Source organism: Oenanthe melanoleuca, chromosome 4A (genome assembly GCF_029582105.1).
Source record: "Oenanthe melanoleuca isolate GR-GAL-2019-014 chromosome 4A, OMel1.0, whole genome shotgun sequence".
NCBI lineage: Eukaryota > Metazoa > Chordata > Aves > Passeriformes > Muscicapidae > Oenanthe > Oenanthe melanoleuca.
The window spans coordinates 3,794,148-3,816,287 of NC_079338.1; the positions used below are offsets into that span (position 1 = coordinate 3,794,148).

General features: G+C 54.5%; 1 protein-coding gene across 3 annotated transcripts in view; it reads right to left on the minus strand.

Moving 5' to 3' along the window:
* MPP1 (MAGUK p55 scaffold protein 1) overlaps window positions 1-22,140 on the minus strand; it is a 24,878-nt gene continuing 2,738 nt past the window's right edge. Inside the window, exons 2-13 of one of the 3 annotated variants that reach the window (XM_056491069.1) lie at window positions 16,429-16,533; window positions 12,041-12,184; window positions 11,624-11,702; window positions 10,528-10,613; window positions 9,323-9,391; window positions 6,268-6,464; window positions 5,903-6,009; window positions 4,961-5,041; window positions 4,271-4,351; window positions 3,711-3,913; window positions 3,300-3,374; window positions 1-1,283 (exon numbers count right to left, since the gene is read on the minus strand). In XM_056491069.1, the coding sequence (XP_056347044.1) occupies window positions 1,107-1,283; window positions 3,300-3,374; window positions 3,711-3,913; window positions 4,271-4,351; window positions 4,961-5,041; window positions 5,903-6,009; window positions 6,268-6,464; window positions 9,323-9,391; window positions 10,528-10,613; window positions 11,624-11,702; window positions 12,041-12,181 (1,296 nt within the window). In that variant the 5' untranslated portion in view covers window positions 12,182-12,184; window positions 16,429-16,533 and the 3' untranslated portion in view covers window positions 1-1,106. Of the gene's footprint in view, window positions 1,284-3,299; window positions 3,375-3,710; window positions 3,914-4,270; window positions 4,352-4,960; window positions 5,042-5,902; window positions 6,010-6,267; window positions 6,465-9,322; window positions 9,392-10,527; window positions 10,614-11,623; window positions 11,703-12,040; window positions 12,185-16,428; window positions 16,601-18,362; window positions 18,577-22,140 lie in introns of those variants that run through there. The other 2 variants (XM_056491067.1, XM_056491070.1) reach the window with 2 other exon arrangements.

Sequence of the window (22,140 nt, forward strand, 5' to 3'; positions counted from 1 at the left end):
AATGTTTCAGCACACATTTATTGCTGCTCATTGTTTCCCTGCAGTGGATCAGAACGAAGGTCCCTATTGCACATAGATTTTTATTTTTGGCATCCTTAAAAAAAAAATTGCACAAGACCTTTTAACCACCTTCCCCTTGCCCCTATAGCTGACTGAACACACAAATGAGATTTTTCACCTACATGGTGGATGTGGTGATACTTCCCAGACATGGTGGTGTGGGGCTTGTGAGTCAGTACAAACCCTGGGGTGAGCATGGCTTTCATGTTTGCATACAGTGTGAGAGACACCCTAGACTGGAAAACATGCCTGGATGATCTTTGTAGACACTTTTCTACTGCATGCAACAGATAGTTGTGGCTGGATGTAATTTACCCATTGAAGAATCCTTTTGGGGTTTGCTTTGGGGAACTGGCTCAGCTGCTGCCCCGTTTCTCTGGCCAGGCAGTAACAATCCAAGCTGCACGGTGAGAATTCCTATACAGAGTTTTTACACCTATGGCTGCACAGAGTGAGAAAACTCCTACCTGGGAACATGGGGTGAGGCCTGGCTGGGGGTACTCTATGCCATGTTCATATTCCTTATTTGTAAGAGGAAACCCTTGTATGGAGGAGCTCTGGTGTGGTCTGGGAGAAGCCTCCTAAGGTCATGGGCTTCCCTGAAGCCTCAAGGACACCAGGAGGGGTTTTGAGTTGTGTGTGTTCCTCCTTGGCAGGAGCCATCTGCCTGGAAAAGCCCCTGTTCTCCCACTTCCCTTGGGACTGCTGCAGGGAAGATCAGCTGAATACTACAGCAGGAGTGTGCTTTCCCTTGCCTGGGGAGGGCAGGGAGCTGTGCTCTGAGCTAACCTGGGCTCTGCTGTAGCCACTGCCCTGCCCTGCAGTGCCACAGGAGGTGGCTTGCTCCCAGGCAGCCTCTGTCCTGTGCTTGTTCCTGCAGGAGAGGAGCTGAGGGCACCCTGTGAGTGTGTGTGAACCGAGACCATGTCCGTGGAGCAGCAGAGGAGGGGAGTTGTGCTGGGCTGTGTGGGGCAGGGGAGGCTGAGGAGGTGTTTCCCAGTGGCTGCAGGATGGTTGATGGGAAGCAGCTGGGCTCAGGTGCCCTCTCAGTAGACCCAGGAGACAGGCACCCACTGTGGAGAGCTGCAGGCCTGCTCAAAGGCTTCCTGCAGCAGCTGGAGGCTCTCTTCCACGCCGTTGTTGACCAGGGACAGGTCGAAGTAGTGTGCGTAGCGGCTGCGGATGCTCTCCGAGTCCTTGCGCAGCTGCTGCAGAGCCTCCGACTGCAAGGGACAGCACAGTGCTCAGGAGAGGAGCTCCACAGCACACCCCAGCCAGGCAACACCCTCCCAGCACCAAACAACTCCAGTGCTTGAGAAGTATCAAGAGCACAGAATCCTTAGAGCTTGTTGTGTGACCTCTGGGCTTGTGTCTGGGGCTTTTGCTTGACTCTGTGCAGTGCTGGGAGCATCAGGATACCTGCTAGAGTGAGGCCAGACCTGCTGGCTCTCATATTTACCTTTACAATGCTCCCAGGGAGAAGGTTCACAAGCAGGAGGCTGCTCAGTGCTCTGGTGGCCATTGCCACCAGCTCCAGGCCTCAGGCTGGGTTGGAGGTGGGATCCCTCCAGGATATGCTCCCTTCCCACTGGCTTTTGACCAGAACAGCAGCAGCTGGCAGAGCTTTACCAGCATCTCCACTGGTTTTGACTGGGGTTTTAGAGCAGTACTTCAATGGTAAAAGCAAAGCTGCCTCCCTCCTCCAGCCAGTGTGGCTGGGCTGCCCAGCTTGTAGGGGCATCCCAGGGCTGCATCCCTGGGCAGCTCTGCCCCTGGCAATGAGGTGCAGACCATTTCCACATATTTCCCTAATGGAGCTTGAAAGACAGGCACCTTCTGTGCCTGGGGAGGAGGGACAGCTTGGGGTGCAGTGCTTGCTGAGCTCTGTTCCATGCAGATATTAATAGACCTAAATGGGTATTATTAGATTGTATTAATTATCCTATTATATAATTATTATCAACAGATGAAACAGACCTAAAAATATATTAATAGACCCAAATCAGACCTTTATGTCCTTCCCTTCTTTTTTTGTTAGACCACCTGGGTATGTATCACAATACTGGTCAGCACTAAAAACATTACAGATGGCACAGTAATATTTGTAATACCACACCCTCCCTCAGGGCACAGCAGGCTTCTGTCTTTTAAGGTGTTCAGTTCAACACTGACAAACTTTAAATATAATTATTACCCTAGGGGCAAAAAAAAAAAATACTGCTTAGCTACCTTCATCTTGAAAGAGTTACTGAAAATATTCATCTATTCTTATAAAATTAATTTTTCCTATATTGTGGGTGAAGCCAGCAGCTATCGGGGGTGGAGAGGGGAGGGAGGGCAAGCAGCAGTTTTTGCTCTTGTGAGCTCTGCGGGGTCACATTAACTCTGCCGCATCCCTCCTGAGAGTGAGCCGAGCTCTGCAGGGTTATATTTAGTGCCTGGCAGCAGGGCTGGCCCTGCCCACTGCAGCAGGGTGTGATTCCTCCCTGGATGGAGGCAGCAGTGGGTGACAGAGTGACCCTTTCTGTTCTAAGATCTGCCCCCTTCACCCTCCCCAGCCTGCTGCATCACAGCAGTTAATGTTCCTCTAAATACCTGCAGAGCACTTGCTCAGAAGGTTGCATAAATATCCTCTCTGCAAACTATCTACAGCTTAAGCTTTCCAAACACAAACTTAATAGGTTGGAAGAGGTGGCCTTGTTGCCATTGAATCCAGGAGGAGCACAGCTCTGGGTTTCCTTGTTGGTCTCTGTCTTCCCATCTACCTGCCAGGCTGGGATATAGGGCAGGGGTGTAGGCAGCATCCCTGCATCCAGGGGGCTTCCTGGGAAGTGACAGCCTGTGTCTGACAGCCTGATGCTTGGCACTGAATGAGTTAACTGCGCTATCAGTGTTGCTTTCATCCTCACGTTAAAGGGATCAGCATCCTAATGAGGCAAAGAATGAAAGGAGCGTTTGTTTGTGTGTCTATTTGCATAGCTGATGGCAGGATAAGTGGTCCTGCCCCGACTGCTAGGCAGTGCTCCCCACTGTGATTCTGCTGCTGGGATGAGGGTTGCTGAGTCTCCAGCTGCAGGAATTGGCAGTTCCTGCTCCTCAGGTCTGTGCTGAGTTCTGGACCACCAAAAGCCAAGCAGAGAGGGATACACTGATAGGGAGCCCTGGGTTGCTGCAGCAGGTGCTGCTATGGACCAAGAAACCCAGCCAGAGGGGGCAGGAGGGGACACCCTGCCACTCACCTCCTCTGCCTTGTCTGTCGGGGCGATGAAGACGATGAACGGGGAGAGCTCGGCCGTGCGCACAATCTTCAGAGTCTGTGGAGAGAGGGGTGCAGTTACCAGAGCATGCCCCTGCCCCAGGCTGGGAGGAAGCACAGCTGGCACAGGGCCTGGGATGCAGTGGGAGCTAAAGGAGACACCCCTCTTTGGGGACATGAGATCACTCCTGAAAAAGGGTCCCTGTAACCCACTCCCACCTTGGTGTCACAGTCAGGTGACTGTACCCATGTCTTGGGGAATGGAAATGCCACCCCAGGGCTTGCTGTTTTTTTCCTTTGGGAAGAAAAGGCAGGGACAGTCACAGCCAGCATCCAGGTAGTTCAATCTGTGGCAGCCCATGTCCCCCCACCCCTTCCCCTGCCAGGGGGAAACCTGGGGCTCGATGTCCAAAATAGCAACTTTGTCCTGCTGGTGGATCTTGTGCACTGTTTCAAACTTGGTGCCAAACATGTTTCCGTGGTAGCTTCCAAACTCCAAGAACTCATTGGCTGAGATGTCCCGGGTCATCTCCTCGGTGGAGACAAAGTAATAGTCCTTCCCATCCACCTCATTCTTCTTCTGGGGGCGTGTAGTGTCTGGGGAGGGAGAGAGAAGGTGAGTGCTGGCCCCCAGAAGGAGAGGAACAGAGTGGAGCAGGCATCAAGACTCAGCTGTATTAATCCTCTACTAACTGCTTTTTGCTTGGGACAAGTAGAGACCTCGGCCAGCTAGGGGCAAGCACTGAGTGAAAAGAGTGAGGTTTGGCAGCAGCCCTGCAGCCTCTGCAGTGCGTAAAGGTGGGTCCATGTGGGACTGCAGGCAGGGAGACCCTGGGCACCTCTGGCTTCAGGGGCTTGCTGGTGCTGGAGGAACATCTCCTCACCTCCCACCTGCTGTCAGAAGGTGCTGGATCAAAGAGGTGAGAGGAAATGCAGGCTGTCCTTAGTACTTACACGGGGGTGGGTACATGAACTTCTCTGGGTTGTTGCTGAGCAGAGCATTCTTGATATGGCTACGGCCCACACCACTGGCCCCTGGAGGGAGAGAGAGATGGACACTAAAGCTGGGCTCAGAGCAGCCTGGTGGGAGATGCTGGGGCCCCTCCACAGCTCTGGGTCTGACAAAAAGTGCAGAACTTGGCCTGGGCCCTGCCCAAGATATGCTTTCTGGGCTGGTCTGTGGTGTCTTCCAGCCCTGGAAGAGGCTCTTCATACCCTGGGGATGCTCATCTCCAGCCTCAGTTGGAGCAGGACTGCTGCCTGCAGAGCAACCAGCCTGGCTGGACTGGGTGGGCTGCCCATGCCTGTGGAGTCCACCACCAAGTGCCCAGTCCCCACAGTGTGGGAGTGCTTGCTTTGGTGCAACTGCAGAGCTGCTTTTAACAGATTTTTCATGAAGACACTCAGGAGTTGCAAATGCCTCAATTAACTCTTCTCCAGCATTGCAGCACAGATGCCAGACCATGCACAATGCTGCATGGAAGGGGTGAGGCTATGGGATAACTGCTGCAGGCTGAAGAAATGCTCCCCAGATCTTATTAAATCTTGAAGTGCTGCACTGCCCCAGCCCCTGTGCAGTCCTGGTTCCCCCTGGTTCCCAGCACACAGCCCCTGTGCTGCAGAGGGTGCCTGGACAGGACCTACCAATGAGCACCAGAGTCTTCCTCTTGAAGGCAGGCAGCCTCACCACCTCCTCATAGGAAACGACATCCAGCTGGTCAAAAACTGGGATGGAGGAAAAACAAGACATGGAGGGGTCAGAACTGGCTCGGCCACACCAGCATGACCCATGTATGTGTCAGACCAAAGCAAATGGACAGGAGTGGTCAGGACTGGGATGGGAGCTCATCCATGTTTGGCTGCTTGGGTAAAAGAGCAGCATCAACAGCAAGGAGCATGTGAGGGGCAGAGTTGGGGCTGGGGAGCTGCCAAAGAAGTCAGGGCTGCTTTTGCTCAGTAATTCTGCTCAGGACAGTAGGACCTGGGAGCTGGGGTGGAGAGGCAGCAGCAGGATACTGAAGAGCTTGTTGCTGGGGGATCTTTATATATCTGGGTGATTTACAGCCTTGTTTGTTGCTGGTTGGAGCTGCAGGCCGGGCCAGGAGCCAGCAGTCCCTGGGCACCCTTTTGCCAGCTCTTCTCAGTTTAGCATGGGGTGCTTGCATGGCTGGCTGAGGTGCAGTTCTCTGCCCCACCAGGGAAGGCCTTGGCAGCTGTGGGAGCAGTTCAGGCTGCTCCCTGACTGCTGAGCAGCAGCACTGGCACTGTCTCCCCTGTGTTCAGTAAATTGTGGGGTTTGAGGCTGGGGAGCCTGAGCTCACAGGGCCAGGAGTGCAAGGGATTGTCATCAGTGCTGAGCCAGCCCTGGCATCGTGCTCTACATGGTGACACAGCTGTGGCCACATGAGGAACATGAAGACTGCAGAAGAGACTCAAAAACAGCTGACAGCTGTGGGGTATCCTGAGATTCCACTGGCTGACACAGGTGGGCTGTTTGGCTGACTCCCATGGACAGACCCAGCCCTGCTCAGAGGCAGGAGGATGGCCAAGGCTGGGGATTGAGCCCACTGCCCTGCTCACACTTACTTGAGCTGTGCTTGGCCAGGTATTTATCTTTGCACTTCTTCTTCTTCCCAAAGGGGCTGCAGCTCGGGGATTCACTCTGGCTGGGCTGGGTGACACTTGCCACACGCCTGCCAAAAGAGGAGGACACCACCATGGCCCAGCTGTCACCCCAAGCCCTGGGACAGCAGTAGGATTGTCCCTCAGACATGCAGAGGTTGGCTGCTGGGACAGGCAAAGGTTCACCCTGCAGTACATGAAGGGGACATTTTCCTCCTTGTGCCAGCAGTGACACTGGTGTTGCCCACCACAAACTCCTGATAGCACATGGTCACTGCTCCCACCTCCAATCCCAGATCCAGCCCTTCTGGGCAAATCCAGGGACCTACCACTCCTGCAGCTCTGGAGAAGGGATGAGTCCTGCTGACTCAGTGCTGGAGCCCTCGACCCGGCCCTGCCACCAGTTGCTGTCATCCTTGTTTATAATCTGAATCACATCACCAATCTGAAACTTCAGTCCTGCTTCCTTGCAGGGGATCAGGTTGTCTTTCTTGGGGTCATAGTCAAACTGTGCCCTCATGAACATCTGCAAAAGAGAGGAGAGCAGAGTCAGCACGGCCATGCAGGGTGGCTGAGTGTGGCCCCAACACAGGATTCCTGAGTCATGACTGCAGAGACAGCTCCAGACACAAAGCCCCTGCTCCTTTCCAAGCCCCACAAGGCTGTGTGGGGAGAAAGGAGATGCACAAAGGGGGGAAAGTCTTGGGCACGGAATTGTAGTGAGGTGTGCTGGGGAGTGGATGAGGGAGGGAGTAGGACGGCATCTTGGCCTTACTGGGAGCTGGTGACAGGGCTGCTGCCTCTAGGCACACACACACCCACAGGTGGTGTTCAAACCCTGCCATGGAGCCTCCCTGCAGTGCCCTGGGTGCTGCACAGTGCTGGTGTGTTTGGCCAGCCACAGAGGAGTCCCAGCATAGTGCACAGCTGTGCTCTGCAGTGCAGTGAGCACAGAGGTGATATCAAAACAGGGACCCCAGGGAAGGCCATGGCTCAATCTCAGCTGCTCTGTGCTGCCTTTCCCCACAACTGGGCAAACCTGCATGGCATGAGGCCTACAGGGAGCCAAGGCTGCAGTGCTGTATCCACCCCTCCCTTGGTCTGTCCTGGTCCCTTTGGCATCAGCTACTCTCACAAAATTGAAATTCATCACAGCTACAACTGGAAACGAGCTGCTGCTATTGCTTCCCAGGCTACTGTGTACCCTACTGAGTCTGGGGAAGCCCTGGGGACCAGGAGGGCGTGAGAAAGTTTGCTTTCCTTGTCCCTTCTGCTTGCTCAGCTCCTTGGGAGGCAGTCTACAGCACCCACTCCCAGCAGAACCCTGTCAGGATTAGAGTGGAGGCAAAGCCATGCAGAGTATGGAGGATTAGGAGTGAAAATAGAGTTTAGGGAACACTGAGCATGACCCTAGCACGTTAGTTACCCTAGAAACACAGCATGTAGCAAGAGGGAAAAAGAATTTCACATAGGGTGATGCCTGTTCTGTCCTCAGATGTGACAGGCAGGGCCTGGAAACTCATCCTCCCTCAGTAGGGTAGATCATGCTGTCCTTGTTCCACATTAAAACCATTTCCCTCAGCTGTGCTGCTGGAGGCACAGAGCCATCAGGACACAAACATAGTTCCCTTTCACTGCCAGAAAACACCATATGGATCAAGCTGTGACAAGAGAGCACTCATAAAAAAAATGAAATTAGGAAAAACAATAAGAATGGAATCTCCTTTCAGGATGAGGACTCCTGCTTGCTTTGAAAGCACTTTCTGGCACCAGAAGCTGATCATCCACACAAACACGAGGGATACACAGCAGGCACTGCCCAGACCTCTCTGCTCCTGCAGCGCTGGTGTCCCAAGCCTGGACATTTTGGACCCCCGCCCCCACCAGACAGCTCCACACATCACCCACAGCTGCACAGGGTCTTTGCCTGCCTGCTGCCAGCCCCTCTCTGGGGCCAGACTCAGCTGCTAAGCAGGCTCCACCATGAGAAGTCCTGCTCTTTTAAAGCCAAAGGGCCACAGGGAATATGCTGGAGGGGGCCCTCAAGAGCCTGGAATGCTCTGTGCTTCCTATCATTAAGACCCTCCCAAGCAGACCTGCTCCAAGAGACACTCAGCCTTGTGAGCCAGGGCAGGGGAAAAACCTGATGCCAGGATCTGCACCATCCTGCCTGCCAGGCACTGAAATAAAAGTGATCATGGGGATCCAGGAATGGAACACAGTCCAGACTTGGTGGTGATACTGCAACAAACACAGACACAAGCAGCTGTGGCTCTGGGGAGCAGAAAGCACCACTGCCCTGGGCACAGCAGGAGGGAGTACCACTGCTGCTGGGATGGAGCTTGGCCCTGTGTCTTTCCCAGCCTCAGGTGAACTAGTAACTGCATTCTTTTCCTCTGGGGTAGATTCTTCCCCTGGCACAGAGTTGGCCAACTAGAGCTGGCTGGGTTAGGACAGGGAGGGCAGACAGACAGCAGGAAGGACATGGGCATGGGCCAGTGTTTAATAAACACACATGCAAAGCTGGTTGAGCAGAACTGGGGACAGCATGGACTGGGCAAGAAACAGAGTCACCAACACTTGCCACCACGTTCAGACTTCAGCTTCTCTGGGTAAGGAATGACATGTGCTCCCTCAGCCCACCCCAGCACCATCCAGACCTCTGCCTCTGAATTCCTCTCCCTCCCCTGCCTGTCCCTGATAGGGGGGCTGCACTGGGGCTAGCTCCTGCACCAAGACAAGACAGCAACCCAACTACCACGCCCTGAAGTCTTGGCAGAGAACACAGCCCGCCCCTCTATTCTATTTCGGCCACAGCAGAACTTCAAAAGCAAAGCCAGGCAGGTGTCACCCCCTGGTGACACAGCATGGCTCCCCCATCCTGGCAGTGACAGCAGGTGCAAGGAACTGCCTTCCTTCCCCCACTGCTTCCTTCCTCCCACGCTGTGCCGGCGACATCCGGACCCACGTCACCCTCACTGGGGCTGGTGCACCCGGCATTGGTGACAGCAGGGACCACAGAGCCAGGGACCCTGCCACAACAGTCCTGGCTCTAAAGGAGACTCTGCATGTGCTCCCTGGTGTGCACCTGCCACTGCTTTCCCATCCCCAAACACCACTGCTGGCTCAGATACCCCAGCCCCAAGTTCCTAGGCACACTTTGGATAAATACAGCCCCACAGGCCCATGGTACGGTTGTTTGCAGTGATGTAAGCACAAGACAGGTCCCTCCAGCAGCTCACACAAGGCAGCCACCCCCTTGCCCTGACACCCCTGGCTGAGCACAGCTCTCTCCCAGCACTGGTCCTGCACAGTTTGCTCTGGTCCCACCCTGCCCCACAGCCATGTCCCAGTACTGCCCACAGGTCCAGAGGCTGCACTTACCTGGAGAGCAGGGAGGCGGCTTTGCTGGTTGGGAATGACTTTTAATGAGACCATCCCCTTGGTTTCTTTCTAGTGAACAAAGGGGAGAAAGAAGAGTTGGAGGAGGTGGTGTCTGGAGGCAGCTCAACAGCAGCAACCTGTGTAGGGAGGTGCAGAGTGCCAGGACCTGCAAAGGCAGGGCTCCTGGGTACCCCACCATGCTGTGGTGCCGGGGGACACCACAGCCTGTCAGAAACAACTGTGCTTGGCTTTCCATACTTGTCCCATTCCCATGGGGAACACCAGCACCCCCACAAGGGTCTGGCAGTGGGCACTGCTAAACACCACCAGAATGAACATGGAGACCTGCATCATCTCCACCGTGGCTGCTCCAGTAAAGTGCCTGGGAGGAGAGGCTGATTGTTCCAGCTCCCCTCCATGCTGGCCCCTTGCTCTGGCCCTCCTGGTGACATTAGAGCACTTTGCCTGCCACAGGATAGTGCACTGTTGCCTCATATGCATCACAAGACCTACATGGTCCCGTGGAACAACCACATGGGGAGGCTTGGAGGGGCCTCCTGGGCCAACCACTCTTCTCAGGAGGCAAAAACAAAGACAAGCTCCTCCTTGCTCCTGCTGTCTGGAGGGACATTCTGTCACACTTTGGCAAGACCAAGCCTCCTGCTTAGGCTGCTGGTGGGGGTCCCCAGCAGCACCACCACCTCCCTCCAACAAGGTGTCATGCTGGGCATAGATCAAGATTATCCATGCATGAACCCAAGGCAGGTCTGAGGCCCTGTCCAAAGCTGTCTCTGGCAAGGGCCTGACAGGATCACCATCACCTCAGCAGCAGGCAAATGGCACCAACATGACATGCATGTGTGGCTCAGGTCAGCAAGAGCAGCCAGCCCTGAGATGGAGCTGCACACCAGCCTTGGAAAACTGAGGTGGTTTCCAAGCCTCACACAGGATCAGGGGACATGTCAGGGACACAGCACATGTCAGGGATCCAGTGAATACCCTTCACTGCTGCTCCAGGAGGCCAGAAACAAGCAGCAAGCATGGACCCTACAGGGGCTGCATGCAGGATGGCTTCTGCCACATCACACTGCTGTATGTAGGCAGCTGTGTGCTGGCTCTGGTGTGTGGGAGGGGGTGAATGATCACAGCATGCAGGCCAAAGGGGTCCTTCCCAGGGAACAGCCCTGACACACACAGATACCTACCAGCATCTTCTGTAGCTGGTCAACTGAGTGGTTGCTTGCACTCTGCCCATTGATTTCTATGATTTCATCACCCACGTGAAGGGAGCCTGCCAGCAATGTGAGAAACATGAAAATGCAGAAAAGGGACAAGAGCTGCTCAGCAAACCAAATTTACACAGCTCCATCAGCCTCCAGGGCCAGCACATTGCAGTGTTTGCCTGGCAGTGCTTCTGGAACCACACGTGCCATCTAAGTGCATGGGAGGAAAGCACAAGGGGAATGAATTCTTCCCCCTCCACCCAACATACACACCTAGCCAGTCCAAAGGTCATTAGGCTGCTTTCCACTGTGTGGAAAGTGCTTTGGACTGGTCAAAGCACCTGCATCAGCATTTCAAACACAACCTGAAGTACCTCACCTGAAGCCAATCACAACCTCCTTGCAGGGCCCTTAACACAAGCATTCCTGACTATGTGTATTTTCAGTTTATATACCCAGGCAGATTACATCCTCAGATATTCTACTAAAAATCTCCAGGCTCCAGAATTGTTATTGCAATGGCTCCTGTCTTATTTTGGCAGTGGTAAGCACAGACTTCCCACTTGGATCCAAGGCTGGAAAAGCAGCCTCTTCTAAGCAGAGAACAACTCGTATCCACGCCTCCTTGGCAAGACCCAAAACCAGAAAATAGCACCTATTTATTTCTTTTGGCACCTTCTTTTGGTCTGTAGAGCCAATCTACAGGATGCCTGTCCCACCCGTGAACTTTAGGAATGGGAAGAGCTTTCCCCATGGTCTCTGGGGTATAATCCATCTCTTCTTACAGTGACCCTATCATGAGACAGAGACAGATGATCTCCAGTTCCTTTTTGGGAGAGCCCTTCCCCCAACCCTTCATTTATCCTCCTTTATTTAAGCCTCCAGTGTTTTAACTTGACAACCATGCAGAGGGACCAGTGAGTCCCAGGCTCCTGATACATCCCTAGGGGAGGAACAGGCACAGATGTCCATGCCACAGGGGAAAGTTAGCAGTGCTGAGGACCTGCATTACTGCTCATGGGAAGAAACCACCTGCAGACGTGCACCCCATGCACTGCTTCTGCAAAGGCCTTGTTACCTTGTCTGTGAATCATGCCCCCATGGAAGATCCTGGCCACCATGCAGCTCTGCTTGTCATTTTGCTTCAGCGTAATTCCCTGGAAGACAGGAAAATCTATGACTGCTCGCTGCAGGGGAGAGCTCTCCTGGCCTCACAAAGTCCTCTCCAGGCCCATGTCCACGGTGGGCTGGGCAGTGGCTGGGGGGAAGACCCTGCTAGGCCAACTCAGGCTGCTGAGCTCCTCTTGGCACAAGCATCACCACCCTTTGTGGGGCTTGCTTCATGTCCCCAGGCAGAAGGCAGAGTCCAGCACCTTTCTCCCGTGGCTGAGATCTCCAGTAATCTGTTTTCCTCAAGGCCAGCCTACTGGCACAGCTCAAGCTGCCCCTCCACCCCCCGGGTGCCATCCAGCTTTGGGGCCTTGCCAGTTCTCACCATGGGCTCCTCGGTGACCTTCTCGAACTGGACAAGGCGGATCTTGCGCACCTCGCGGCTGCTGCTGTGCGAGGGGCTGCCCAGGGTCGCTGAGCCGTTGGTATAAATGTCCTCAGTCATGGCGTATGGGGACTGAGCCATGGCCTGTCGGGGCAAAACAGAGACCACGGTTTAGGGGAACGCTGCATCCCTGTCTGGGGCTCAGCGACTCATACGTGCTAAGGTGCCTGCAGCACAGATGGAGCACAGGGGAGGAGAAGACACTAAGGGCAAGAAATGAAAAGGACAGAAGAACTTGAGCCTTGGAGATGTGGATGTGGGTTTAATCTGCAGTTTTCCAGCCTGGGAAACACAGGAAGTAAGAAAATTTTGGAAAAGCTACAGGCAGCAGAAGCCAAAGAGCCCACAGCTGATCTTCTGAAGCAAAGAGTCACAAACACTCTTTGTGTGTCGCAGCAGCACTTGGCTCACAGATAGCTTGTTGCAGAGCATAAAGCCCAGGACATCTCCACCAAGTGAACAGAACAGTTTGGGACTCAACCCTGAGAACTGGAGCTAGGCTTTGTTCTTGCTCAGTTTGCAAGTTCAGCCTACATCAGTGGGCAACTGACACAGTGCAGAGCCATGTACACAACATTCAGGCATTGAAGGCAGTGTACTCCCAAGCCAGCCAGAAACATCCCATTCCCTTTCCCAGCTCCCAGCTCCAGGTCCGTTCATGCTGGTTTGCACTGGGAAGCCAAGCACAGGCTTTCAGTCCGAAGGAAACCTCTCTTCTTGGTTTCCAGCATGTGCTGGCACCAGGGCTGGTGGAGAGTGCTTGGGGTCCCATACAAAGACCTCCAAGTTCATTCTGCCTGGTGAGCTTCTCCCTCACAGCCCAAGAAAGCCTGACACAATCCTGTTAAATCCCTCAGACACACTGGGCAATGTCTCCACACAGCTCAGAAATTTGCTTGTTTGTCCCCAAGTGCAGTGGACTTTCCTCAAGCCTCTCCCAAATCAGTGCTGGCCCAGCTTCGACCTGCAGCCCCTGCCTGCCCTGTTGGCACAAATTCCCATACCAGACCATGATGCCAAACAAACTCTCCTGGCTGTCCCACTCCACACAGACTCCTGGCTTTGCTGCCCAGTTTGCAGCCTGCACCCTCCCTCCCAGCAGTGCCTGCGCTGAGCCACAGCCAAAGCTGCAGGGATACTCAGTCCTGCATCAGCAATGTGACCATGCCCAGACAGGCAGAGCCAACACCTCCCTCTCCCACAGCCTGACTTGTGAACTGAGCACCAGGGCCGGAAGATCCATGCCAGGAGCTGGGAAACATCAGCCTGATTCCCCTGCCCCAGCTCGCTAGAGCATCTGCTACTGGGCTGCAGCCATGGCACTAAACCACAATAATAAGAGTTTTGGTAAGGATGTGATGGAATGCTGCTGGCTGAGATAGCAATCCAGCTGTGTGCAATAGCAGAAAAAAGGGAAGGAGACAAAAAAATGGGCAGTAGAGTCAGGACTAACAAGGATAACAAGAAAGGTGCTGGTAGAGAAGGACAGACCAGGCACAGTCACTGTCACAGCCCCCAGGAGGGCATTGGTGAGGCTGAGCCAGGGAGGGAAGGGCTCAGGGAGCTTTGTGTCCATGATGCAGTAATTTATTTTTAAGCCAGCTACTTCCAAAAATGCCAACCAACCTCCTCCTCAAAAGGCAACCACGTGAGCTCCAGCTGCCAATGGCTTAAACATGGAGAAGAAGGCTGAATCCCAGCCCAGAACAGCACCCAGGCCATGGATTTGCAGGGTGGAAGGAAGAACAACTTGCATCCATCCCCCCCCAGTGTGGCTTACCAGCACTAGCAGGGCATGATGCTGCCACACCATTCACAGAGCAGAGGCACAGATCCAGCACCATGCGTGCCTAGAGCTGTCCCACAGCTCTCTGTAAGATGTCTCCCTCTGCCAAACCAGCAGGTGCAAGGAGGAATAGGAGGACAAGGACATTCTCCAGCCCAATCTGAGGCCAAAGTGCCCATGAGGTGGTTGGAGTCAGCACAGATCATACTTATCTTGGTCATGCCTTGGGAAAGTGTTAGACCATGCAATTCCTGGCTTCAAACCTCTAGGCTCAGCAGAGCCCCATGACCCAGGAAACAGCACAGTCTGCTCCAGGGACTGGGAGTTCCCATCCTCACCATCCCCAACAGCTGAGCCTCCTGGCCCCGACCTTTGCTTTTTGCTGAGAGCTGGAGAAAACATCCAGCCCTCGATGCTGACACAGCACCAGTGTCACCCTGGTGACTCCTGGAGAACAAGGTCTGTCACCAGAGACTGTCTGCTGTGCCTAAGGATGGCCACCAGTCACTTGATGGCAACACTGAATGCAGAAGGATCCCCCAACAGCAGAGCCAAGCTGGGATGGTGTGGGCCTTTTTGCTGATGGCACTGGGCACCCAGTGGATGGGGATGGGAAAATGCCTGGTTCATTAGGACAGCCAGGACCCTTGGGATGGCAGATTCAGCCCTGATGTTGGCACCCAGAAACAGGATCTCGTGTCCCACACACATGGGCTGGCTGGCTGGATTGCCTCTCACTCTCCTGGCAGCTGCCACACTCTTGGCTGGCTTGGCCCAGTGTAGTCTGTGACCTCAAGAGCCTTTAGAGTCACGCTGGTGACTGGCCAGACTCTGCTCCTTGTGCACTGCTCCACAAGAGACATCTGTGAGTGCTGCTGAGAGCCAGCTCGTGGCCACCAGCCACTGCCAGCTCTGCACAGCCCCAGGCTCTGTCACTGCCAGGGGTCGTGCTGGGGCAGATGTGGGGCAAGGAGGCTGGGGGGCTGAGCTGGGCAGTAGGGGTGCTGGACAGCCCAGTACCCAGCAGCCCTGTGTGCCTTGCAGCTGGCTGACAAGGGTACAAATTCTCCTGAACAAATCCAGCTCCATGGGTCAGATGTGCCCCACAACCCCCTGTCTGCATTTTCTTCAAGAGCCCTCATATCCCAGGGCACAGGGAAGTGTACCAGTTCCTTGGGCAGTGTTTACCAACAGGAATGGGAGAAGGATCCCAGAACTTGGCATCCTGTCCCCCAGTGGGGTCAGCACTGTCTGCCAGGGTTGATGCTGCTACTGCCGTGCTGGCTTCACCAGGCTACACACCATGGGCCAATCAAACATTAACTGGGCAGCTTGTTTGCAGGAGGCTGAAGCAGCACTTGAGGAAAGCAGAACTACAGAGCAAAGGGCACATTCAGAGATTTGGTTCCTGGGCTCTCCTTGCTGCTTGAACCAAGAGACTTCTGTATCAGGTAGCCTTGGAAAAACAGCACTGACTGGAGAGTACATGGAGAAAAGTACTGCTGGTTTTGCCAAGCAGGCCTCCAAAGTACGGCAGCTTGGATGCAAGAAGGAACCCTGGAGCCAGGTTGCTCTGGGATTGCCCTCTTGGCTGGCAGGAAGACACACTCTTCTCACACTGTGAGAAAACCCCAGCTCCCTCCAGGAATCATCATCCTTCACATTACAATCGCCATGGGTGCATGCAGGGAGGCTGGGGCACTGCTTGATCCAGGGATGTCTTCACCCAGCAATATCTGCTCCCACCCTCCAGTGCTTCCAGCCTTGCTTCCCTCCCCATCCAGGATCTGTCCATCTCAGTCTTGTACACCTTAAAAAACACAGCAATGTGTAAAAAAAAGCAAAGTAGCAAAAAATTTGGCTTGGAAGCTGCTTTAGGGCTGCTCCAGCAGGCTGGGGAGCAACAGCCATGTGGACATTTAGAAGTAATTCATTTTGCTAGGGGCTACTGACTTCTCAAGTCTGCCTGCACAGCCACAGGAACAATCTCACCTAAGACCCCTTCTAGCAATATGATTGAAGTTTAAAAACAAGAATCAAACCAATACACATTTAAACCAAAAAGGATTACATCGCTGACACCGGGAAAAGGCTCAGAAATACCCAAGAGGTCTCTGTGGGAAGGGGGAAAAGAGAAATAGGAAGGATACAAAATGGTCATGGCAGCCAGAAGGTGCTGCAGTTCTGTGAGCCCTCACACTGACTCCAGATCACAGAGTGCTGCAATGGAGATGGGCCAGATTTTCAAGTCACTTTCGCTGAGGCACCACCTTCTCACCAGAAAAGGCTGATGCAGCCTTCCAGATGTTTTTGTGAAGCTGGTAACCTCCAAGGAAAAGCCAGTGAAACCACAAGACTGACAGAAGGAGGAGCTGCCCTGCCACTCCATCCCAGCTTCCTGTGAAACAGCTTTTCCCCTGTAGCTGTTACACACAGCTACACAACAAAAAATACATTTGATATTAAAAAGTTGGAACCAGCCCTCCCCACTTCAAACCCAGTCAAACCCAGAAGTTTAGTTTGGCTTTCAACAGAGTTTTACCTGTGATTGATTCAGGATTTGGTCTCTGGGGACTGTGGCCTCAGTCTGCTTTGGAGCTGCTGCCAGCTGGATCCCGAGAACTGCTGCCCAGAGGCAAGTGCAGTGCTCCCTCTGTTCCCTCTGCACCCTCAAGATCAGCTCTTCCCAGAAGTAATCTCCTTTTCTACACCAAACTCCCAAAGGTCATGTTCGCTGCCCATTTTACAACTGGGGAACTGAGTCACAGATGATAAAGGGACAAGCCCTAGGTCATCCTGCCAACCAGGTGCACAGCTGGAAATAAAGCCCACACCTTTTTGGCAAATCTCTACTTGTCAGTCAGGAGATATGGCAAAGATATGCAGGCACATGGTGAGGCTCAAGAGGAGAGGCCTGGGGTTGTTTTCTAGCAATAACATGGCTTCCACTTGCACTAATTTGCATGCCCTGCCATCACGTGAGGAACACAGGACAGTATTTCCCAGCATGTGGCTCTGCCAGGGAAAATGCAGAAGAGAAACCTTCTAGTCATCCTGTTTGACTCCAGACCAGGAGCAGCCAGGCAGACTCAGCACCCTTCCCAAGAAGGGGGGCTGCTGCTGGGAGATGTCCTGGTGTCCCATGGAGGGGCCACAGCGGGCCAGCACCCTCTCTGCATGCCCATGACACAGAGACAGGTATCTGTGACTGGCAGGCTCAGGACCCTGTTGGAAGCCAGCCCTACAGAGCTCCTTTTGAAAGGCCTCATGCAGATCTCAGTTCACCATCTCTCCCTTTATCACTACTGAAATAAATGCACCATAACACCAGGAAGCTGCAGGGCAGCTCCTACACTTTCCATGCTCTGCTGCTATTGGTAATTTATCCTTGCTCTCTTTGCAGCCAGGCAGGCAGAGGGATGGGAGAGCTCCTCTCAGCAGCTGCCTGGTCCAGACACTTTGCTTTAATTATTTTTTTTCCTACTGTTTTTTATAAAGCACCCTGCCAGGGTTGAACCATGAAAAGCAGATGAGCCACTGGTGTGAGACAGATCTGACAAGCCTCTTTTGCACGTTTAAGTGTCCAACACAACAGGCCAAGGACAGTGCTTCAGGGATATTTCCTCCCTGCTCTCTCTCAGAGGCTCCCTACAGCTGCAAGGAAACCTTAGCGCAGGCCGTTGTGCTATGGCTTCACCAAGGATGCCTTTTCAAAGCTGGAAACCTCTGTTGGGAGAAAAACACCAGCTATTTAATACTGGCAACTGCTGATCTTCTGGTTGCACCCCAGCTACCCCACACAACACCAAGTGAGGAAGGAGCCCACCAGCAGAACCAAGAGGGCTGGGGCGGCCGGCTCTCCTGTTGGAGGCGGGGTGCATGGGCCATCGGATCTCTCCCTTTCCCGGGGCAGGCGTGAGAAGAGCTGCTTGCATCCTCCTTCCCTGGGGAAGAGACCCCAGCCTCCTCCAGCCCATGCTGTGGACCTGGAGGTTGCTCAGCAGCTGAATCAGCTCATGTGACAGGCAGTTCCAGTTCAGACCAGATACAACTTCGCAGAAAAACAAGCACAATCTCTTCCGCGGCAGGATGCTGGAGCCTTCCTCTCCTGCACCCAGCTCCTTCTGCCGGCTGTGCTGGCTGACCATTCCCCGGAGGCACCCACGTCCCCAGCGAGCATCCCTGCTCCCGGGTGCTGGGGACCAGCCACGCCACGCTCAGGGCACACAGCGGGATGCGCAGCGCGGGGTGTCTGCCTTTGGCACCCTGCTTCATGTGCGTCAGGGACGGGATGGAGCGGGACCCCCGCGGGACCCGTGCCGGGCCCAAGCTGGACGCACAGCGCTGGGCTAAGGGCCCGAAGAGCGGGGCTCGCCGGGGCTCCCTGCGGGGCTGGGCGGCCATGGGGATGGGGACGGGGCCGGGAGCGGGGCGCGGGCGGCGGCGCGGGGTCTGAGGGCGCAGCGGGCCGCTCACCTCGGGCTTGGGCCGGTTCTGCAGGAGGTGCTCCAGGTAGAGGTCGGAGAGCGCCGTCCTCATGCTGCTGCTGCCGCCGCCGGAGCTGCGCCCCGACTTGAGGGTCATCCCGCCGGCAGCTGCGGCCGGTCCCGCTGGCCCCGGCAGCGCTGAGCGGCCCGGCCCGGCCCGGCCCGGCTCGGCAGCGCCGCGGGTCCCCTCACGCTCCGCCCGTGTGCGCGGGGGCCGGGCGGAGCCAGGCGGGGGGCGGGCCGGGGGCTCGGCGGGGCCGCCCGGCGGCGGGGCGTGGAGCCGGCCCTGAGGGGTCCTGGGCTGCGTCCTCTCCTCCCCTCAGCCTCCACTCGGCTTTTCCCCACGGGCGTGAGGAGCCGGCCCTGAGGGGTCCCGGGCGGCGTGCTCTCCTCCCCTCAGCCTCCGCTCGGCTCGGGTTTTCCCCACGAGAGTGAGGAGCCGGCCCTGAGGGGTCCCGGGCGGCGTGCTCTCCTCCCCTCAGCCCCGGCTCGGCTTTTCCCCGCGGGAGTGTCCCCATCGCCTCAGGGCTGTGCCAGCCCCTCGTCCGTGCCCAAGCATTCAGATCATAGAGTACCCCAAGGTACCCCAGAGCAGCTCCGGGCCCTGCACAGGACAGCCCCAGAGTCACACCATGGCCCGAGAGCATTGTCCAAAGGCTCTGTCAGGCTGGTGAGTGACCACTCCCTGGGGAGCCTGTTCCAGTGTCCCACCACCCTCTGGGTGAAGAGCTGTTCCTCATATCCAACCTAAACCTCTCCTGACACAGCTTCAGGCCGTTCCCTCCGCTCCTGGCGTGGGTCACCACAGAGAAGGGATCAGTGTCTGCCCCTGCTCATGAGCAGGTTGTGGCTGCAGTGAGGTCTGTGCTCAGTCTCTTCTCCAGGCTGGACAGACCAAGTGACCTCAGCTGCTCCTCACAAGGCTTCCTCTCTAGGCCCTTCACCATCTTAATTTCCCTCATTGGGACACTCTGGGCAGGGGCCCAGCAGGGACATGGGGAGCACCTCTCCAAAGCAGCACTGGTACCTGGCTGGCTCTCACAAACCAATGGTCATTCCTGGGCTCTGCCAGTGTGCAGAGCTCCAGGAGTCCTCCAAGGCAAGGACACCCAGGGATTTCTCTGCACTCTAGCAAGGACAGCCCTCTTCTTGAGCTGTTCTGGGTCTTCCACCTCCTTCAACTTTCATGGGTGGGATGACAAATCCCTGCATTTGTGAGCCATGCATGCTGCAAAGGGCTGCTGTCAAACCATTTCTGCCCTTACTGTAGGTCTTACTGATGAGAGGGTCCAAGTGAAGTCTGAGGTTTATTTTGGGATGGAAAGTTAATTCTGCTGTATTATTGTTTAAGAAATCACTAAAAGGGTTTTTCACACCATCCCTGGGATCCTGGAGGTTTAGAGGTTGCCTTGTACCAGACTCCCACAGTGCTGCTAGATGAATTGTCCAAGCTGAGTTGGTCTAAAGTTATCCTAAGAAATATTAGAAGAAGAAGGGTGTTAACTCCTAGGGAAAGAAAACACGAAAACAGAGGGGGAAGGGGGTGGGAGGGGAAGGGGGGAAGAAAGAAGGAAAATCCATTTCATTCTGACAGCAAATTTCTCCTGCCTCGTGGGAACAAAACTATTCCTGACTGGGCTATAAGAAAGCCCAGAATGCTGTGAGGTGCAGGGAAAAGGAGGTGTGGGAGCTGCAGGCACTGATGTGACTGACTTCAGCAAGCTGCTCTAACACTACCAGGAGCAGAATCCCAAAGCACAGCCTGGACTGGGAGTGCTCTGCCCAACAATCCTATTCCTATGGCAGCTGTTGTGCCTTTTTGTGGGATCTCCTGCCTGGAGTTCTGCATTATCCAGGCATAGCTCTGCTTCTTGCCCTCAGCCTCACACTGCCCATCTGGGCCTTGGGCTTTGTGGAAGGAATAACCCCACCTGCCAGGATTTATGCCACTGTCAACAGGGCTTGGTCCTGCTTGAAGAAGTTGCCAATCCACTGAGTAAATGTGTTGTTTATTTATCTGACATGTAGAGCAGCTTGAGCTGGGTACCTCCAAAGAGGAACCCAAATGAAAGAAATCCTTGGGCAATTTTATCCTTACAATGTAAGTTCCCCACCATTCACATGACAGTTCTGACCACTAGGAATATGAGGATCTGGGGTATTCATGTTCTTTATTGGGTCTCTGCCTGTCTCTAGGTGGGCTGTTCCTTCTCTTATCTCTAAGACTGCTGTGTCAGCTGACCTAATGGTGGTAACAGCCTTCCCTGCTTCCTTATCTTCCAGCTCAAACCAGCTCTGGGGCCCCCTTTGACTGAACTTGGTAAAAGTTCAGCCTGTGTGGGTGGAAATTCACAACTTGTGGTCTAAGGCTTCATCAAATTTAGCTCCTGATGCTAAGCAAGTTCTTTGTACCAAGCACAACACAGGGTTGCAGTGTTAGTAGGAGATCAGGAGAGTCAATACCAGGAGCAAAAGAAAGACAGCTAAGAGGGCCATGTTTTGCAGCTGCACATGGTGGAACCTGTGGCCCAGACTTTGTCTGCAGGATTAGGATGAAAAAATAATGGACTAGAAAAGTCAAAGTGTGCCTGACTGCCTTCAGCAGATGTGCCTACCAGGCTGGAGAATGTGCTCCCAGGGTGCTGGGAGCCTCGTCTTCCCCATCCCTGCCCAGCTGACCAAGAAGGCTCTGCAGAGCGTGTCGTAGCATCCTCACCCAGCAGCTGAAAAAGCCTACAAGGAGAAGAGGGGAGGTGGACACACAGTGGGATTGGTGGGGCATGGCTTTGGGATGTGCTGGAGGCAGGACCCCTTGGTGCAGGGCTTCTCTTCCACTCACAGGCTAGAAACAGGCTGGTAGAAATGTGGAGTAGGAGGCAGGAGATACAGAGAGCAGAGACAAGCCCTGAAATTAATCATGGAATGTGTAGTAGGAGGGAGAAATGTGACAAGAGACACCTGACAGACAGAAAAAGATGTCTAAGTCTGTTCATTCCCTCTTGGTTGCATATGGGAAAACTGAGTTGGAGGAGGTAGTGAGCAGCTTGGCCGTAGCTCTGTGGCTGAGCTTGGACTTCAGCTGTGATTGCCCAAATCTGCTTTGCTCCCCATCGGCCATGGTCCCTCTCCAGTGCTCTCTTCAGCCTGGTACCGCCTGTTTCTGTTATGTGCTGGCAGCTTCTTCAGAGAATGGTGCCCACCTGCACAGCTGCAATAGCTGCAAACTCCCCACATCTGACTCAGGTGTGGGAGCACACCAAGAGCTCTCCATCCAGCGTGAAGGAAGGGAGATTCAGAAACCTCCCTGGCCCGTGGCTTATCTGGCTGGGGCTCTGCATTGAAACCTCACACACTGTGGCTTGCAAATTAATCTCTGCTTGAGCTGTAATAGAAAAAAGACTGCCAGGATGTGTTCTGTCTTCCTGGACACACCAGAAAACCCAGCATGTGAACACCAGATGACCCAGCCCAGGAAATGCTGGCAGCTGAGCCAAGATCCCTGGGGTCCAGGAGGATTCATCCAGGCAGCCTGTGCTGCAGAGGGCTCCTTGCAGGGTTGTGGCTGGGCAGAACATCTCCTGGCTGAAAGGCAGAGAGCTTCATGCTGGTCAAGCCCTTCCCCTGCACAGAAATGTCTGTGGCTGGGGGAGGATGTGATGCATTTCAGATCTGCGTCGTGCTGTGAGGAAACAGCGTCTGGTCTCCGTTTCTCACAAGATAAATGTCAAGACGTGCTTCCAGTAATGGATGCCAGAACTTGGCAGGCT